Source organism: Drechmeria coniospora, chromosome 01, assembly GCF_001625195.1.
Source record: "Drechmeria coniospora strain ARSEF 6962 chromosome 01, whole genome shotgun sequence".
Classification (NCBI taxonomy): domain Eukaryota; kingdom Fungi; phylum Ascomycota; class Sordariomycetes; order Hypocreales; family Ophiocordycipitaceae; genus Drechmeria; species Drechmeria coniospora.
In genome coordinates this window covers 4,462,352-4,481,518 of record NC_054389.1, presented here as the reverse complement: position 1 = coordinate 4,481,518, position 19,167 = coordinate 4,462,352, and the positions used below count along the sequence as shown (strand labels likewise).

Genomic DNA, 19,167 nt, shown 5'->3' with positions numbered 1-19,167 from the left:
TGCTGCTGCCACCATGCCACCCGCAGCGCCCCTATAGCGTTCGCCTCGTCAGACTTCCCCTTCCCGTCTTGTGCCTACATCATGGCTGCCCGACGCTTCATCCCTCGCGACTCCTTCGGCATTCCCTCGTGCATACCGAAAACTTACTTCCTCGGCCACCACGCCGCCGGTGCAAACAAAATCAAGGGACTTCTATCCACCATCTCCCTCGTCCTCGAGTGCCGCGACTTCCGCCTACCCCTGTCTACGCACAACCCTGTCCTCGAGCGCACCGTCGCTGGCCGCGAGCGCCTCGTCGTCTACACCAAGACCGACCTTGGCTCCGACGCACCCTCTGCCAAGAAGATCCTGCGTCGCATCTACGGCAATGGCGTTATCTTCTGGGATAAGAATCGGCCGGCCACCACCGACGCCCTCCTTGCCCGCCTCCGCGACACCGCCGTGGCCCAAGATTCCCTCACTGGCCTGCGCGCCCTTGTCGTCGGCATGCCCAACGTCGGCAAGAGCACCCTCCTCAATGCCCTCCGCCGCGCCGGATCGCCCGGGAAGAAGGTTGCCAAGGCCGCCAAGACGGGTGATCAGGCCGGCGTCACGCGCAAAGTCGGCACCTCGGTCCGCGTCGTCGAGTCCGAGGACAAGGGCGGCGTCGCCGGCGGCGTCTATGTCCTCGACACCCCTGGCATCTTCCAGCCCTACGTCGAGGATGGCGAGACGATGATCAAGGTCGCCCTCGCTCACGGCCTCAAGAAGGGCCTCATCCCCGACGAGATCCTTGCCGACTACCTCCTCTATCGGATGAACCTCTGGGATCCCACCCTCTACCGCCGTTACTGCGAGCCCACCAACGACGTCACCGACTTTCTCTCCGCCGTCGCCGCCCGTGACGGCAAGCTCAAGCCTGGCGGCCTACCCAACTGTCAGGAAGCCGCCGCCAGGGTTCTCTCGCAGTGGAGGGACGGCAAGCTGGGCAAGTACGTGCTCGACGACCTGCGGGATGAGGACATCCGGGCCCACGAGCAATTGCTTCACGAGCCGCACCTGAGCGTGAACCAAGCCAAGAAGCTGCAAAAGGAGGAGCGCAAGCGAGAAAGGACGGGAGCCTAGGATGCCTCGTTCTCACCGAGAGGGATGGCATCCAGATGCCGCATCTCCTTCGTTCCCCGGTGCAAATACACGCATGACCCTATCGCCACCATGACGGCATGGCGACTGCGCCGAAGAATTTCCATGTGAATCTTTCTCTTGTTCACGATGTGAAACTCCTACACTGGATAAACTGCCGAGTGTGGTCCGAGATGCAGGGTATATTGAAAACGAATCGAAAAGAGAATAAACAAGGGAAAACCTGGAGGTTCATCCGTAGACCTCACGCAGCGGCGTTGCGCTTCTGTCGTCCAAACAAAGAAGAAAAAAATAAGATGAAAACACCGCTCGAGACGCCGCCAGATGCCAACCCCCAATCCAAACGCCGCCAGATGCGCAACTCATGCGTGCGCCCCGGTGCCGGCATGCTCGCGGGTCAACGGCGAGCGATGGAGCCGCGTCAAGAGTACTGGTTTTGCCACTTGACCATATCGCGAGTCAGAACGTCCATCATCTCCATGCAGTTGAGCTCCTTGAACCCTTTTGCGGACCCTTCGCCCAACGCCTCTCCATCTGTCGTTGGGCCGTCCGGATGCTCGTCGTCGGCGGCGGCGTCGCCGTTCGTGCGAGACGGCTCCGGCCTCTGCGGCGTCTCACCGCCGCTGCTCGAGCTTCCGTTCTCCGCAGCCAAATCCAGCTGCGTCCTCGAGATGAACTCCATGATCGCGCCGACGCGGCGCTTCATGTCTAGCATGCTCATCTTGCCTGCCGCCGCGAGCTTGCCCTTGGACCCGTATTTCCCTTCAAAGGCCGAGCCTTTAGGCTGGCACGTTTCGTCGGCATTTTTCGAAAGGTCCCGCGACGTGGACCGAACCCGTGACTCGTCGCCATCTTGGTCGCGATCTCTGCTGTACTGATTTCGTCCCTTGCCCCGCTTGTGACTGCTTCTGGGACCCTTCTTCTGGGCACTGGCAGCCCTCGACTGGCTCATCGGTGGCGTGCCGGGAGGCTGCGTCGCGGTGGGTGACTCGTCCGTCGCTGCTTGTTCCACGCCCTTGGCCTGGGCGAGTTTGGCCACCGCCAGTGGCGTCTCCTCGGAGAGATCGGAATCTGCGTAGGCCCACGTCAGCCCTGGTGGCATCCAACCACGAATGCGGTGCACACCTTCTGCGCGTCGGCGCTCGGCTCGTCCTTTCCTCTTGCTCGCAGCCTCTTGCCGCTGGCGGTCCCTGTCCTCCTTTTCCGATTTCTCGCGCTGGTTTCTGCTGTGTCGGTTCTTCTTCGACCCGTTTCGCGTGTTCGACTCGTCGTCCGACCCTCCACCGGCGCTTGTGTCCGGTTGCTCGGCCGGCCGCGCCGGGGACACGGATCGGGATCCGGTTCGTTGTCGTTTGACCATGGAGATGTGCCTGCGCTGGATTAGCCGACGCCCGAGGTCTTCGCTGCGGGGGAAACGCACTCATCGCTGTCGCTGCGACCACGCTTTGCTCGGCGCGAAAGGCTTTCGCCCGACTCGGTGGGCACGTCTTCTTTGCTGGCCTCTATCACTCGACGCAGCAGCTCGTCATCGTACGCGGCATCGCGGCTGTTCATCGTACAACGTCTCTTGGCGGCCAATGAAGCGGAGCCGAGCCGGTTGGATTTGGAGTTTCCCGTCTTCGGGGATCGGGCGCCGTCCTTGACAACCAAGCTGCCTCGTGAAGTCGTCCGTTGGTGACGGTGGAGAGGGAGGAACTTGGAGTATTTTTGTCTGCCGCCAAACTGTTGTCAGCGGTTGGCCGGGCGGGTGGTGGCGAGGGGAAGAGAGCACGAAAGGGCGGACGCGTGCATGGCGAGAAATACGTACCCGTTGGTGGCCGAGTGAATCTTGTGAAGATCCTTGCGGCACTGCTCGCAAAAGTATTCATCGGGTGAGCTCTCGGCGGTAAAGATGCCGACGCAGGCACCGTGCTGCCAGACCTTGCAAATGTCGCATTGCACGAAGAATCCCGTGACATCGTCCGTGAGTTCGATGGCGGCGAAGAATTCCGCGTCGGGGCCTTCGACGGGCGGGAGGCCGGGGTATTCATCGGAGCCGCAGATGCAGCGGACAGCCTCGTCCTCCTCGTCCTGGAGGTCGTCATTTCCATTGGCGATCCCCATCATGACTATTTGGCCGACTTTATCCTGCTCTTCGTCTTGGCCACGCTTGCGTCTTCGGTTGAGGAGGCTATATTCGAGATCGTCGGGAGGCTCGGACGACAGTGAGGTGCTGGGCGTGGATTTGCCCGAGGCGGGTTTGTTGTTGGATCGGGCGTTGCGGTCTAGTCGTCCGGACGTCCCCGACGACACGGACGAGTTTTGTGACAAGGCGTTGTTGATTGGGCGGGCTCTTGAGGATCTTCGGGGCGAGGGCGGTGCCATTGAAAGACCGCCGACGGAAGAGCCTGGGAGGGGGGGGGGGGGTGTGGGAGGTGAGGAGGAGGAGCGAGGGGGGCCACGGAGGTCGACGGCGCGTCCTGAGCGAGTGGGAAAGACTCTTCTGGGCCCGAGGGTGTTTCGACGGCCTAGGTGAAGGGCGGACGGGTTAGAGAGCCAAGATGGCCTGTGGAAACGGAGGAGCCGACGACCGTGCTGGTTGTGCTTTCGGGCAATGGCAGACGGGCTCCAATCGGCGGATGAGATCGGGCTACAGCGAGGAGGGCAACTCGAGAGGAGAGGAAGAACTGTCGTGTCGGAGGAAGGGGGGACTTGTCATGACGAAGCAGGGCCGCGACGACAACGAGGCACGAGACGGTTCGTAAGTGAGGGGGAGCTGACGGAGGGAGTGGCGAGAGTGAGGAGAGAAAAGGTCGCTCTGGCTGGCGGAGAGGAGGAAGTAGGCCCTGGGTGAGGAGTGCGGCGGGCTGCTTCAAGCCTTCAGCACCGGCCGTACCTACCTACTGTAGGTAATACTAACTAGGACAGGACCTGCAAGTGCGGGTACATGGACTCTGTACTTACATGCATGCAAATTGCTAGTACACATGCTGTAGGCGTACAAGCAAGTACAGTACTGCAAGTACATGCAGGCAGTCGCCAAGCGGCCATTTTAGTGGAGCCGGTCGCGCTCTGGCAGCACTGCAACAGCCTTCGAGAGTCATCAGCGGCGTCTTGTGGTCCCGGTCCCAGCGACTTAGGTAAGCCTCGGCTATCTGGCCATACACACGTTCTGTACTGTAAACTTGTACTGCTTGTACCCCCTACATCGCGCATGTTAGTTTTCGAAGTACTGGTAGGTGTAATGGTATGTGTTGGTGTACCACACGGATATCTAGTCAGTTGGGTAGGTACCTCTGCGCATGAGCGGGCCACTATTATCTTCATTCTGCATGGGTGTTCAGGACAATGGCTAACCAGAACTGCGAGTGACATAGCCAGCATGAGCAAGTCATGTAAAAATTCATTCTCAAGTCCGGGCAGATCTTTCCGTGCTCCTATTTTCTTTAATATCCAAACTGCATTGATGCCCGGCTGCATCCACCAGAAACGTGTTGGAGTACTGTATGTCTGTGTCACTGTGTGTCGCCTGCACCGTACGGAGTATTACATGTACCAAGGTACATGTAAACCCAAACTCGCACCAAGTACTTACTGTACCTAAGTAGTAGTCAAGGTACCTCCTTCGATCGCCCACCCGTATTAATAGTCATCGGAATGTGTGCGATTAATGGCTCTGTCGCTAAAATAATCGCACAGAGCGTCCAAGTACAAAGTACAACTTACTACGTACATGTACAGCACACCCTGCCTTCCGGAGTGCCGTTCGCATATGAGGGAAGACCTTTCTTTGTCTTTTCGTTCTGCACACACAGAGGGGTCTCGAAGTCGATTGAGGACAAGTCCTCGCCATGCAGCCTCACAATGGTTTCCCTAAACCCGTGCTGAACGCCATACCGTCACGGCAGTGTTCAACTCTCAGCCGCAAGGCGTTCATTACCCAAGTATGGATGTCATTACCGTCAATACCCAAGTGCGTACCAGTCGACTCGTGCTCGTCGTGGAATAAATGTACTGTACTTGCGGTGCACCAACGGAGTAATACTTGCTGTAGTCTGTAGACAAAACTCGTCTGCTGTGCGCCCCCAAAAGATGACCAGTCAGAACAGCTAGTCAGTGAAGCGACCTGCTTACCTAATGTACTCCCACCGCTTGGAGGCCCTTGCTCGGGAGTGGCCAGCAACCTCCTATTAATGCTGTCATTTGCCGTTCAAAAGCATGCTGTAGAATTCACGACCGTCCGGATCCATCAAACTCTTTGAACGCTGTTCCTTCGGTCAGCATAGGGCATTGCTCTAGCTCCATTCATTTCCTCGCCAAGCCTCCCGTCCTTTGCTTGAACCACTTCGTTCTCTCCACGATCAGCCGAGGCGTGGCCTTGATTTCCCGAGCACCAGGTGAGGCAATCCCCCCTCCCCCCCCCCCGAAAGAGGGCCCATGGTTGCGGCGATCGAGCACCTCCCTGCCCACCTTCTGCCACTTTTATACGGGTGCTACTATTGCTTTGACTTGGGATGCCCGGTCCTGTTCACCCATCGCTGCCAGCTCTCACTTTGGTGCCCTTTCTGACGTGGTGACAGGCTCTTCCGCCATTGCAGCCCAACGACCTGAGCTCTTGGTTTCCAAGCCCTTCGACGACTTTCGACTCTCCAGCGACCGGCCGTGCGGCATCCTCAGTTTTTGAACGTTGGCGATACGAATTACCTGCAGCGTCGTTGCCACTGCTTTCCGACGACGACTGTTCTCGTCCTGTTGTTCGTTTGGCATCGCTCTTGCGGGTTGTGGGATACGTTTGCATGTACAATGGTAGATGGGTACGCTTTCCCACATATTTGTTTTTGTCATCTTCACAAACGAACCCCCTACTCCCTTCCCCCCTCTCACGAGTACCTCATGTCTCCCGTTGCCCTTTCATCCCATCTCGTGCCAGCTTGGTGCGTCGTGGGGATCGGCATGCACTTGGGCACGCTTGCCTTGATGCCTCTCGCTACCGAGGCTTTCCTCCATTTCATTCTCCGTCACACAATGCACGCCGTTCTCAAAATCGTGACGGTATATTTGCTGACAAGACGAAACCGATGGTGCCCAGCAGAGCATAGCCGCATTATGTTGCCGGACACTGTATCTTCGCTGTTTCCGGACCGGCCCATTCGGCCGCTGCCCAGTCGCCGACTTCGAGAACAACTGTCCCCAGAAGTTGCCGACTCGATCAAATACCCCGCCTCGACGCTCGACAAGGCCCCCCTCTTCTACTATCCGCCCTATACCATCAAGGCGGACCACGCAGGCCAGGCCAGCGCCGAACCGCAGAGTGCCGCCGACCAGGGTCGTCGACCCGACCTCAGAGCGTTCGCTTCGCTGCGGAACGGGGTCGGGCTCCGGGAGGAGGAAGAGGGAAAATGGCGTGGCACGCTCGCATCAAGGCCGCCCGCCGGAAACCCAAGCAGAACGGCTCGCAACGTATCCCGGCCGGAGCAGCCACAGCGAGCGGAGGCGAAAGCGCCATCTTCGGCAGCCTCGTCAGTCGATGGCTATGACTCCTTCGAGAACACGAATAACAAGAAGAAGAGAAAGATCCCCTCCGCAGGGGACTCCGCACTCAATGGGGCCCATGGCCTGAACAGCGATCTAGGTTCCCTGCCCATTTCGACGGGTGCCCACTTGCCGACGAACGATGGCAATGCGGAAAGGCTGCTGAATAGCATAGCCGGCTACGCCGCTTTTGGCCCCCAAATTTCCAACAGCCAAGGCTTCTCGGGGCCTGGGAGGGGTAGGCTGGGACGCCCGCGGAACGGCAGAAGCCCTTTGCGAGCGCTGGCCGATGGCAACGGTGCATGGCCTGGGCGAAGCCCGAACCCCGATGCATCGCGGTGGCCACCAGGTACGTCGGCGCCGTGACTCTCCTCTCCCTCCTTTCCCCTAATCTACATCCTCATTTCACTTTGTCCTTGCCTTTCCACCCCACGGCTTCTGCCATGTGCCATGATTTCCATTTCCATAGCCCAACAACCCAATCCATTTACCCTTGCGATCATTCTCGTCGTTGTTCTCGAGTCGGCATCCTCTAACGACTGGCATCGCTTCCCACAGAAGAAGAAGGGGCGGGTATAATATCAATGGCCATCGCCAACGCCGAAAAGTTCCCTCGTCAAGGACAAGAGAACATGAGCCTTTTGCAGCAACACTCCTCCAACACGCAGGCGGCGCAGGCATCGACGCAGTTCACCTTCACTTGCGCCTCGCAGGTTCCGGGAACGGCCCAGTGGTCGGGTACGTTCCTTGTTTTCACACGATGCTTGGCGTGTACTGAACGACGGCAGGTCAAAACCGGCACTCCATGTCGGGTGAGGCCGCGTTGGCCGGAGGTATCGCACCCGACGGCGTGCACGATGACGCGAATGCAAAGGCGACCCCGGGAAAGCCTGTCAACTCACGTCGGAAGTCTCGTCGACGACTGGAACGAGAACTCGAGCTGGCTGGTCGTCACCGCCGACAGATGGCGACGGCAAGCTACTTTCGTCAGCCCCCGAGAGCAGAAGATGTTTGGATCTGCGAGTTTTGCGAGTACGAGCGTATCTTTGGCGAGCCTCCCCGCGCGCTCATCCGCGATTACGAGATCAAAGACCGACGACACCGCCAGGATGAAGCCGACCGAAGGCGTTTGCTCGAGAAGGCCAAGGCGAAGAGTCGGAAGGGCAGGAAGAATAGCAAGACACTTGCCAAGGCTGGCCACGCAACGCAGGACGCGGCCGATCAAGGGCCTTCGGACACGGTTGGGCACGAAGGCGTTCCCTCATCAGAGAACGTACACAGCCACTCGACACAGTCGGAAGGAACCGGGAACGATGATGGAGTTGTCGATGACTACCTGGCCCCGCAACTGCCCGAGCGTCCACCGGCGGCAGGGGACGGGGACGGCGGAGGCGAAGGCGAAGGCGAAGGCGCATCGTTGCGAGCTAGCCGGTAGCTGGTCCTGGCATCCCCGTGGGAAAGCTGCCCGTCGTTCGCCCCGAGGAGTGCTCGAGTGTCACAATGCAGTCTTTGACGGGGCTGGATGGGGAAGCCTGCCACGTTCCCTAGGGCCTCATGGACGTCACATGAAGGAGCTGAGAGTACGCCCACCGACGATTCGCATCGACGCGCTCTTGTTGTTCAAAGGGAGACGAGAGCGAACGCCCAAGAAGGGATCGCAACAGGACTATTTGAGACTCGTGCGGGCGGTGATCTCGGTGAGGAGGTCGCTCGACCAGTCTACACACACACCCGTACACCTACGCCTTGGTGGTTGTGGATGCAGGGACTCTGGCTTGACTAGGATATTTGCGATGGCCTGCGAGGATAGGTGCTAAAACAAAGCGGGTCCATGGCCTTTTGACGGTCATGGAGTAGGGGGGCATGTATGAGTGCTCTTAGTAGACGATGGAGTCCGCACATATGAGTTAACGATGTCATGGATGGATATTGGTATTGAGTGGCTGCCAGAAGTTCCGAAGCGACGGAAAAGCGAAGCGTTGGTGATGCGATGATTACGTTGTATCTCCTCAATGGACATTGACAGCGTTTGTATGCAACTGCGTTAGGCACCGACCAAAACACTTGGCGACGGAAATATTCAGCGAGGATGGATGGAGGGATCTCGACCGATGATATCGCCCGGGCGACTACTCCGTACGTCTCGTATATCCGTCGCGCGTGTCATTCATCCCATCCATCTCACCAAGGCAAGAGGAGTGTCAATGTTGGACCGTGTGCTGTGCCATGGCGCGTCCGCGACAATGCAAGTACTGTACGTAGTGGGTACGAGTGCGGATGCAATGTGTACAGTAAGTACTCCGTACAATGTTCGTACTTGGTTGTATGTACAATACAGAACTACCATGTTCGAGTGTACATAATGCATGCGTGGAACCAGGTGACAGGTATCCGTACGGCGTATCGAGTGCAATAGAACTGTAATTACATACGTGTACGGAGCGGGTGACGCATTATTATGATGATGCACCGACAAGTCGAGGATTTCAGCGCAGCCAGGATCTGGCTGATCATCAATACGAGCGAGCGCCTACAACGACGTCAGGTATTATGGTGGTGTATTACAGTACATTACGGTACATGAATAATGTCTGTACTCCAGAGTGCAGGTTTCCGTCACCCAAGTACATGTACGGGAAGCGACAGCAACAACTCCGTACAGTACTTCGAGTACATGTGCGCACTCATGCACCTGTGAGTACGAATAGTACTGAATAGGTATATGCATGTACTTGCGCGAACGGGTGCGTACAAGTACCTTTGCGGCAACGGTTGGCAAACGGTGCGACGCTTCTGGGGCAGCCGAAGCCGGGAGGAGATCCATTCCTGTTGGAATTCCTCGCCTCTGATTTGCCGATCCGCGCGCGAGACCAGTGAACGATCCACTCTGAGCAACCCCCGTCCTCTGTACCGAGTACTGTACTGTAAGTACGTGCTCGTGCTTCACAGCGTTTGCCTGCCTGAAGCCTAGCGCATTGTTCCAAGTTTGGGGGGTAGGGGGGGGGCCACTCTATAGTGCTTCGTTCAGTACGAGAACGGGCGGTTTCCGCAACCAGTTCTGTCCGTCTGTCGTCATGGCGGCGGCGGTTTGGAAGCTCCCGGACCGAGTACGTGTATGAGTTGGTCGCAACCTGTCCTATCATGCATCCTTCTCCGTCCCTTTCCAAAGTTGCCCGCTTCCACCGTCTGGTGCGGCCCTGAATTTTTATTTTTTATTTTTTGCCAACGGTATTCCCATGTTTCACTTCCGTCCGCTTCCATCTCCGACGAGCTCGCATCCGTACCATCATCCACCAGCACGTGCGGTTGAAGGTCCGTCAGGCTGTGCCGAATGTGCAGCGGTCAGCCGTTGCGTTCTCTGCCCTCTCTCCACGCCGTCCGACTCCCAGAATCACCTGCAGCTGGTCTCGCTTCCCCATCTATCATATCAATACACATCTAGCCTCCATCGACCTCCTGCAGATGGGCAGCGACTGCTGACCGGTCCCGTCCCTCTCGTTCCGCCATCGAGGGTTCGAAGGCTGCCGTCCGTACCCTACCGTTGTTGGCTGGATACGATACAAGGCGGCCGCAGCGATGCCGAGCTTATTCGGCTCGCGGAGGCATGCACCGCCCGTCCAGGTGAGTGAAAGTGTGGCCTCGTCTGCTTGTTCGTCTGCATCGCGGTCACGCCGTTCGTTGCCTCTCTGCTTCGGTAGCCGGCAGACTTCAGGCGTGATGACGTACCCGGCCGCCCGCCAGCCCGATCCCCCCAACGACCGTTCCCCTCATCGACCGTTACCCCCATCGACCGTTACCCCCATCGACCGTTACCCCCATCGACCGTTCCCCCTCCCCTTCACCCCCACCACGACATTTTTCGTCTCCCCCGCGGGGAATGGCATCGGATGGACGCTCCTCCTGTCCCCTCCGCATGCCGGGCGAGTCTCATTCGGCGCCGTGCGAGGCAAGACCAATGTCGCTGACGGTGCATCGCCCAACAACAGCCTCTGACCTGGGACGCGGCCAACCATGAAGCTGCGACGGCGGCCTCTTCGGCTTACCGCCACCGCGGCTCCAATGCATCTCTCTCCTCCGCCGCCGCCGCCGCCGCCCTCAGGGCGATGCCCATGACGCCCACCAATGTCGCCGAAGTCCAGTCGAAGCGTGCCATGCGCCGAAGTCCATCCGTCTCCTCCGCAGGAAGCCGCGGCTCCAGGAGGCCTCCCCGGAGATCCGCGAGCGTCGGCTCCATGAACGAGCGAACCTTTCGATCACCCTCACCCGGTCGCGCGTCCGGTCGTCGCTCCCCCGGTCGCAGCCCGGCGCCGATGGATCGAAACGTCCCACCCGTCCCGAGCATGCCGGCCGCCGCCTCCGCCGACCAACCCGCCACCACCCGCAAGAAGAGCATCCAGAGGGAGGTCCAGAGGGGAGTCCACAAGGAGGTCTACATTGGCGAGGAGGTCCACAGGGAGCCTCACAAGGAGGTCAACGTCCGCAGGAAGAGCTCCGTGAAGAAGGGACCCGACGACGGCCCGCGCAAGGGGACGACGTTGCAGGTCCAGCCCTTCATGACTGCTAGCGAAAAGAGGAAGCAAGGCCAGCAAGCCTCGTGGTTTGGTGGTGCGACTGCCCGAGATTTGGAAAACATGCCAAGGCCCAGCTCCGTCGTGCCGCAGTCGGCCGCCGTCATGGTCGACGAGGACCTCGAGCCACGACCACGGAGCACGAGCCCGTCCATCACCAACTTCTCCTATCCCCGCAGCCGCCGACCGTCCTCCTCTTCGCAAGCACTCGACGATGACGACGAAGGCCTCATGTACGATCCCAACTCGAGGCGCATGGTGCCGAGGCCCGTCATGGCAAGATCGCAGAGCCTCGTGGAGCGGGAGCCGTCGACGAAGAAGAAGAAGAAGCAAGACATCCACCGAAGCGGATCCCACCTGGCCAAGGGAACCGTCGCGCGGACGCAAGTTGCTGCCGCCGAAACGTCTCAGCCACAACCCTATCATCATCGGCATGGATCCGTGGCCGATGCACCAATCGCCGAGTTGGAAACGATCCCAGCAGCGGCATCTGTGCCGCCGATGCAGCCCAAGAAGGTGAAGAAGAAGAAGAAGGCTGCGGAAACGGCAGACCGTATTACGGTCCTGAAGCCGGCCCTTGTCAAGAAGCCATCCATCGTCCGGGAAGAGCCCGATCGAGAAGCCCAGGAGGAGGCGCGCGACTCCCAGCAAAGGAGTTTGCAACCAGGGACTGTCGTTCGGCCACCTTCGACCGTGAATGCCACCAACGGCCTGGCACAGGCGTCTCAAAGACCATCGGGCGGCAGCCTACGCGGCTCTCGCGAACCGTCGGAGAGTCCCGCCCGGTCGGCCACTCTCATTGCCACGGCCGACCAGCTGACGGTCAAGCACGTGCCGCCTCTACGATCCGTGTCTCCCCGCAAGTCTGCGCTGAAGTTGACGCCTCGCAACCTCTCGCCCTCCGACGACGGCTCCGAGGCCTCCAAACGAAATGGGAGCCCGCAGCGTCAGGACGAGGCCGCTCCGGGTCGAAAGAAGAGCGTGCGGGTGAGCTGGGATGACAGGAATACCGTCGTCGTCGGTGACTCGGCCCAGGCTCATGAGGATGAATCGCCCATGCCGTCAACAACCCAGTCGAAAACGACGTGGCACAACTTCGTCACGAGGTATACGAAATGGGACACCACGTCCATCAGTCCCGCCGAGGATGAGACCATGTCCCCGAGGCCTGCCCTACCCTTCTTCGGCAGCGTTCGAGAAAAGAAGACGAAGGAGGCGGAGGAACGTGCCTTGGTTCGACCCCAGGAACGGACCTGGTCAAACTCTTTCGAGCCGGCTGACGCCGGCCTGTCGTCCGATGCTGCCACTGGCCCACCAGTGAGCCAGGAGCAAGCGATCCGAAATGCAGCCAACATCTCCAAGTACAGGGAACCCTTGCCGCCCATCGTACAGACCGTCGAGGGGGATGGTAGGGGCGACGGCTTGATTTCCAGCTCAGATGATGACCTGGACACGGATGCGACGGACCAAGAAGATGGCGAAAATGGCACGCCGTTGAAGTCATCCGAGATCCGAGCTCCCAAGCCCTCGACTACCGCGAAGGACTCGACCGCCACAAAGGAATCGGCAATCGTCAAGGACTCGACTATTGCCAAGGACTCGACTACTGCCAAGGACTCGACTACTGCCAAGACTGCCACCAAGGACTCTACTGCCACCAAGGACTTGACTACTGCTAAGGACTCGACTGCCATAAAGGACTCGACTGGCGCGGGACCGAGCAACCGCAATATCCCCATTATCTCAGTGCAGCAGCCCAGCCCCCTTCCGCAAGACATGAAGGAAAAGGAAAGGGGCACTGAAAAGGCCAAGGCCGCGGCAGGCACGGTGTCGGAGCCGGAGCAGGCCGGAGCCGCTGCGATGCCTCCTCATATGGAGAATATTGAAGAGGCTGCCGAAGAGGAAACGGATCACGATAGTGTCTACAGCGACGCGTATGAGGAACTGGAAGATGTCGATGCCGACGGCTTCATGTCCCTTGATGCTGTCGTCGAGAGTCCGACAGTGACGGATTCTCCAAAGGAGTCTCCAAAGGAGATGGAGCAACAAGCGTCACTGACACAGCCAAAGGAAGGCAAGAAGGTGAGAAACGTGTTGAAGAAAGCGGCACCTAAGGTTGTTCAAAGCTCGACCGTTCCAAACGATTGGGAAAATGCAAAATCCTACTGGAGAAGCTTATCCATCGATCAGCGTCGACGACTCGAGGTCGAGGCTCTCTCGGATACTGGTGAAGGCGCCGCTGTCGAACCAAAGAAAGCCACCGAGAAGGGGAATAAGGGGAATAAGGGGGCCAAAAAGACAACGGCAGCGGCGGTGGCGGCGAAGTCTTCGACCACCCAGGGATATCAGATTCAACCAGGGACGAAATGGACGGCCGAGAAATCAGCCGAGGCTTCTAGGCGTGCGTCGGCGCCCGTGATTCAAGACAGCAAGGTTTCAAAGCCTCGGCAGCAGACGGTCAAGAAGAGGACGAGTTCCGCCTCCCTACACTCTTCTTCATCGTCTGAGAGGGTTGCGACCAGGCCGCAAACGGCAGACGGCGCGCGTAGGGCGACAATTGCCGGCGTTCAAGGAAAACGTTTGCCGAAATCTGGTCAGCAGAACGGCAGCACACTTCGTCTGGCACCATCCCGAGCGGCCCGACCAGTGTCGTACCACGTCTCGTCTCCGACAGAGCCGGTCATGACGAACAAGCAGAATCACTCTGCAGATAGCCTCGCCGGAGGTGTTCACCTGAGATCAAGCCTCAGACACAACGGATCAGACGAGAGCGTCAGCAGTTTCAGACGTTCGCGCGCCTACTCTGGCCCGACGCCTGGTTTCAGGATGTCAATGAGGGTCTCTTCTGATGAGCTGCAGGGCCAGACGACGAAGCAGGGCCGTCGGTTCAGCCTACGATCCATGCCGCCAACGACGACTTTCCGACGCAACTCGTTTGCGAGCGTGGGTTCAACAAACTCGTTTGGAACAGGTCGAATGCGCCGATCTCTACGTGCGCCGCCTGCCGAAGGTACCAAGATGAGCCTGTCCTCTTTCAAGCGATCATCAGGGAACAAGAAGGGCAAGAGCAAGAAAGGCAAAGGCGGCAGTCGATTCGCCGACTCGAGCGACGAGGATGACGGAGGAATTCCGAATTTCTTCAAGAGCCGGTTTGCCGACTCAAGCGACGAGGAAGAGGTCGCTGCCCAGCGGCCAGCGCCGAAGGGAAGGACGTTGAGCATGCCCAAATCCATGCGTATCGGCAACCACTCGGCCAGCGCGGCAGCCGCCAGCACTGTAGGCATGGTTCCCATTGCGCGGCAAGCCTCCCTGGACTTGGACGATAGTGATGACGACGTCGACGACGATAATCTACCATCAACAAAGGTTGCAAAGGGTAAAAATGCGAGCCTGCGTCGCAATCGATCTGGCCGAGGCGGCCTGATGTCAGGGTCAGTTACCTCCCAAGTAGAAGATGCTTCCGGGACATCACCCGCTCGACGCAGCAGCTTCATGTCCATCCTGCGCCGCAAGAAGGACCCGAGCAAGATCTCACGTGAAATCGCCGAGAGCGCTGCTCGAAGAGATACGAGGCTCGAACGCTCACCAGGGGAGCTGGCCCTGATTCGGAACAACAGCACCCGCAAACGTGGGTCGAACTGGCCGCTGCCCAACGACCAAAACAACGGTGCTTCCCCGGCGCCTGTCGAGCTCCCAGGGGACATCCCCGCTCCGGTGAAGGTCGACGTTCGCCGGCCCTCGACGGCGTCCGCACCGACCCCGAGCAGGTCTTCCTTCTTCCATAGGCGGAGCACCTCCCACAGCCTGCCCGGTCTAGGGCAGGAGGCCGACGAAGACTACAACATCCCCCCTGTACCCCCCCTGCCAAATCTTTCTGTCCTGCCTGGTCAAACTGAGCTGCCTGCCCACAGGAGGAAGAAATTTGCTGGTCTGCGTAAAGTGTTCGGTATCAACGACTAGAACTGTGCCACATCCTCAGACTGAACAAACAACAGCGGCAATATCCCCTCCCCCAACCCCCAGTTCTGGTTGCAGCCGTGGAAGCTTGCTTCTCTGCAAAAATTGGCTCGCTAGTTGGATGCTGATGGACGACATACGCCCGAAAATGATGGCCTGCCACACTGCTACATACTACGCGTTCCATGCCTTCATTTTATGTTTTCATTTCTCTTTTCCATATTTATGTGTAGTACAATAGTTGGCATTTGGCAAACGAGGCCGATAGCTAGCAAGCGTTCCGTAAAACCTCTCCAGCACAGCTGCGTCGTTTCCCAATGTACTCTACAGTCGTTTTTCATCTGACACTGACTGCCATGTCAGTTGTAGCAATTTCCTCCTTCACATTAGGTTCCGAGTATTGCCACATTATGTAGCATTTTGCTCTCGAGTATGAAAAGTTATTACATGAACTTGAATTGAGCGTTACTCCCGTTCAAAAGGGGATGAAGATGTAGATGGATGGATGCTGGGGGCCATGACGTCTGAAACGTTTCAAATCTGCCTCCGCAGCATCTCATATTCACGAGCTTGTACCGCTCGCGTCGAACTTGACAAATCTATCCTACATCTTTCAAGCAAAGTGTGACCTCATCGGTAAGCTGGTGGCGGATGACAACATCTCCAGAGTAATCAAAATCAAAACCAACGCTTCCTTAAATAGCTACACCACCGATAGGCCTTGCCTGCTTGTACACCCGTGCCTTCAGGCACCGTCCAATGCTGCTCTTTCCACCGACCACAGTGTTGTGAGGCGAAGTGGAAGACAAAAGCTTAAACGGGCGTGCAGCATGTATGAAAATCCAAAGGCAGCCTGTCGACTTAATTCCAACTCCTCTTCGCCTTGGTTTCCGAGAGTAAGGAGAATCATGCTCACGCTAAGGTTATGACTTTGTGCATGGACCAAGTATAGTACAGATAATATATATACGACAGACAAGCCCAGACTGCCGGGGGAGGAAGGGGGGCCGCAAGAGAGTTGTTGAAGGGGTGGAGTTCTTGTGCCAACGACGACTTGTGCCTTTCGAGAGTACTGGCCCGTGAAGAAACGATTCCTGGGATGGGAAGAGGTCACTTCGAGCCTTTCGAGCATGGCTTTTCCTTTGTGGGAGTCTTCTCGCGCTCTAGTAGTAGTGTGAGCTGGCTTCTCGACCTTCCCATCGGGACACTGGCTGACGGAGCCGGCGGAGTGGGCGTCAGGCGCGAGTCGAGCAGAGATGAGGCGTACGGTTTGCTCGAGGGGAACGACCCCCCGAGGGGACTGGGACCGTCGAGAACGCTCGATCTCGGCAGAGATCCGGTCTGGTCGATGATGGTCCCCTGGGCAGCGACCTTGGTTGTTGAGGCCGTTGCGCCGGTAAAGAGGCCTTGGCTGGTGAGTCGAGTGTCGGGAGCATCTCCGTTATGAGAGCGAGTCCGCACCATTAAAGGCATTGCCCCGGCTCCGGGCGAACCAACGGTGTCAACGGCCGCAGCCGCACGAGGAACGCTGCTGCTCCGGACCAGAACCTCCTTCTGCTGGAGGGCGGCTTCCCTTCGCCCCAAGATCGTCGTAGAAGACATATGCTGAACCTTGCCGTTCTCGGCCTTCATCCACAGCGGCACGGCAGGTCGCTTTCCGAGCGCCTTGGCACTAGGCCTCGGCAGAGGCGATTTGGCAGCATCCTCTGCAACCTCCGAACAGTCTCCCGTCTGCGCCGGCATCCGCTCCGGTATGGGAGTGACGGGGCGCGGCTGGCCTGCTGCGGCTCGTGTGCCGGCTGCGGTGTCGCCATTTCGAAGCCTATCCGCCGACGGTATCGGCGACTGAGGGCTCATCCTTCTCGTCACGGCTGGGCGTCTCTTGGAAGCCGTCGAGGATGCCACGATTTTCTTCATCGCCGCTGGAGGCTTCCTCTTCGATTTGAAGGCTTGAGGTTCCAGGCCGGTCGTGGCAGTGCTTGCAGACGACCGAAATCCGTCCTCGTCCGCAGACTCGGGCGGCGAGACGAAGCGGGCCGTTGGGCGAGGCCCAGATGATGTCGGACCCTTGGTCTTCTTCAAGATGGGGTGCTGGGGAGGCGGTTTCGACGCACTTGATGAAAACCCCTTGATCGAATTGTCGCTTCGTTTTGTCAACGGCGGTGGCCGACGGACCGGGCCATCACCCTGCTGTGCATCTTGTTGCTGACGCACATGTGAGAGTATCATCTGCTTCGTCAAAGGCGGCACCTAATTGCGCATGGTTGGCGTCACCAGTTCTGGTACGTTGAGATGGACATGACTTACATCTGGTCCCTCCCATCGATTTGGAGGTCCCTGAATTGGGATGACGGTAGGCCCGACCGAAATGTCCTCGTACAGGCCGGCGAGGATGCGGCCGCTAAGGTGTCGGCGGTCGCTGCCCAGCACGTGCCACCAAAAATTCTCCAGCCGTCGGGCTGTAGGGTCCTGGAGTCGTTTATTCGTCGTCGTATAGACTGGGGAGCAAGGAGCGTTAGCATGTCAACGCACGTGGACGGTTCCCGAACAGAAAGACGCCCCAGGAAATGGCGGGTGCCTTACCATGCCAGTACTCCCAGATCTTGGCTGCGGGGACGACGGGGTAGCTCGCTACCTCCTTGTATATGCTTGTGGTATTGATGACGATGCCCTTGGGCAACATCATTCCCACGCTGGGCTCCATGGACGGGCGGAATGTACCTTGCAGCAGGCAAGCTCAAAGGTCGAAAGGATGAGCGAGGATAGAAAGCCGTGGCCAGACTCGGCGCAGCCCGTCTCGCGGCGTGCGAGAGTTTATAAGCGTCTCGAAGGACAGAGCATTATTAATGGAGAGTATTAATGGAGAGACAAGTTGAAGGATCGAGGTGACGGTCGGTCGGTCCAGTGCGGTTCCGGCACGGGCACGAGGCGAGTCAGGTCCAATCTCCCACGTCGAGAGGAGAGAACTGGAGGCGGAAGCAAAGCAGAGGCGGGATGGGATGGTCTCATGCGTGTTTGCTGACTGGTCGAGACAGCGATACTTGCAGCTCGCCGGAGTCGCAGCAGGCCGGGCGGGTGACACGCCGTGTACGTGCAACGATGGCTGCGAGGAGTTGCGCACGCCGCAGCTCGGAACCCAGCTTGGAGAGCGTACGAGTACGAAGTCGGGAGTATCCAACCAGGTGCGAAGGAGGGCCGGGACTTTGTATCAGTTGGTCACGCGCAACTGTCTCGACGTACACAAGACAGGTGGTGGTGACAGGACGGGGAGCGAGCTGCTGACGAGAGCAGTCGCAGCAAGACCTGCTCCGGGACGGGCGAGGAACGAGCGACGAAGGAATATTCGGTACTCCAGGAGAAGATCCCCGGGCTGAGGGTGATTCGTTGATATCCGAGCACACTGCTAGTATGCGACCAGGTAACGGGAGTTTTGCTGGACGTAGAGTAGCAAGCCGGATAGTGTGATATATGTATGCATATGTACTCGCGTATGCGCTCGAAAATATGTGCTCGCTGAGTGAAGTGGATCGGATTGGCGAGATTTCGACGTTCGATGATGGAGGGAATTGGAGGGGGGGGGGGAGGGTTGTGGCAGGTTCAAGATGGTCCGGGCGTGCCTGTTGAGGGGCCGCAGCTACCTACAGTCTGCCGTCGCCGATGCAGCGGGGGAGAGGAACCCGGCGTGTCGGATCAGCAGCAGGTGGTGTTGGGAGTGAGGTAGCCAGGATGCCGGGTGCCAGGATGCCAGGATGTCAGACCAGGGACCAGGACGGCAAATGGATGGATGGTTGGTTGGCTGGATGGACGGATGGGGATGGATGGTTGGATGGATGCGTGGGTGTGGGTTGGTGGTGCGGCGGGTAGCGGCTTGTGCTCTGCTGCGGTGCTACTCTGTGCTGCTGTGCTGCCGCGTGTTGCTGCGACGGGACGAACGGTGAAAGATTCGTTGCAAGGTAAGGCAGAGGCAGGCAGGCTGGCAGGCTGGCAGGCTGGCGCGGATGGTATGCAG

At 58.6% G+C, this 19,167-nt stretch overlaps 5 protein-coding genes across 5 annotated transcripts; 3 read left to right on the top strand and 2 right to left on the bottom strand.

Annotated features, from left to right (window-relative positions):
• Positions 1 to 81: 81 nt before the first annotated feature.
• DCS_01088 (uncharacterized protein) lies at positions 82 to 1,104 on the top strand (the record flags this gene model as incomplete). The annotated part of the gene is made up of 1 exon (XM_040798423.1): positions 82 to 1,104. One exon carries the CDS (start codon positions 82 to 84, stop codon positions 1,102 to 1,104), a length of 1,023 nt encoding a protein of 340 aa, XP_040659306.1.
• A 439-nt stretch (positions 1,105 to 1,543) lies between these two features.
• Positions 1,544 to 3,486, bottom strand: DCS_01087 (transcriptional regulator Cti6; the record flags this gene model as incomplete). The annotated part of the gene is made up of 3 exons (XM_040798422.1): positions 1,544 to 2,492; positions 2,543 to 2,833; positions 2,930 to 3,486. The coding sequence occupies 3 exons, from the start codon at positions 3,484 to 3,486 to the stop codon at positions 1,544 to 1,546; spliced, it is 1,797 nt and encodes a 598-aa protein (XP_040659305.1).
• A 2,508-nt stretch (positions 3,487 to 5,994) lies between these two features.
• On the top strand, positions 5,995 to 8,068 carry DCS_01086 (uncharacterized protein; the record flags this gene model as incomplete). The annotated part of the gene is made up of 3 exons (XM_040798421.1): positions 5,995 to 6,982; positions 7,192 to 7,371; positions 7,422 to 8,068. 3 exons carry the CDS (start codon positions 5,995 to 5,997, stop codon positions 8,066 to 8,068), a joined length of 1,815 nt encoding a protein of 604 aa, XP_040659304.1.
• Positions 8,069 to 10,350: 2,282 nt separating this feature from the next.
• DCS_01085 (uncharacterized protein) lies at positions 10,351 to 15,161 on the top strand (the record flags this gene model as incomplete). Its single annotated transcript, XM_040798420.1, has 2 exons — positions 10,351 to 10,572; positions 10,620 to 15,161. The coding sequence occupies 2 exons, from the start codon at positions 10,351 to 10,353 to the stop codon at positions 15,159 to 15,161; spliced, it is 4,764 nt and encodes a 1,587-aa protein (XP_040659303.1).
• A 1,107-nt stretch (positions 15,162 to 16,268) lies between these two features.
• On the bottom strand, positions 16,269 to 17,862 carry DCS_01084 (uncharacterized protein; the record flags this gene model as incomplete). Its single annotated transcript, XM_040798419.1, has 3 exons — positions 16,269 to 17,408; positions 17,466 to 17,656; positions 17,742 to 17,862. The coding sequence occupies 3 exons, from the start codon at positions 17,860 to 17,862 to the stop codon at positions 16,269 to 16,271; spliced, it is 1,452 nt and encodes a 483-aa protein (XP_040659302.1).
• Positions 17,863 to 19,167: the final 1,305 nt, after the last annotated feature.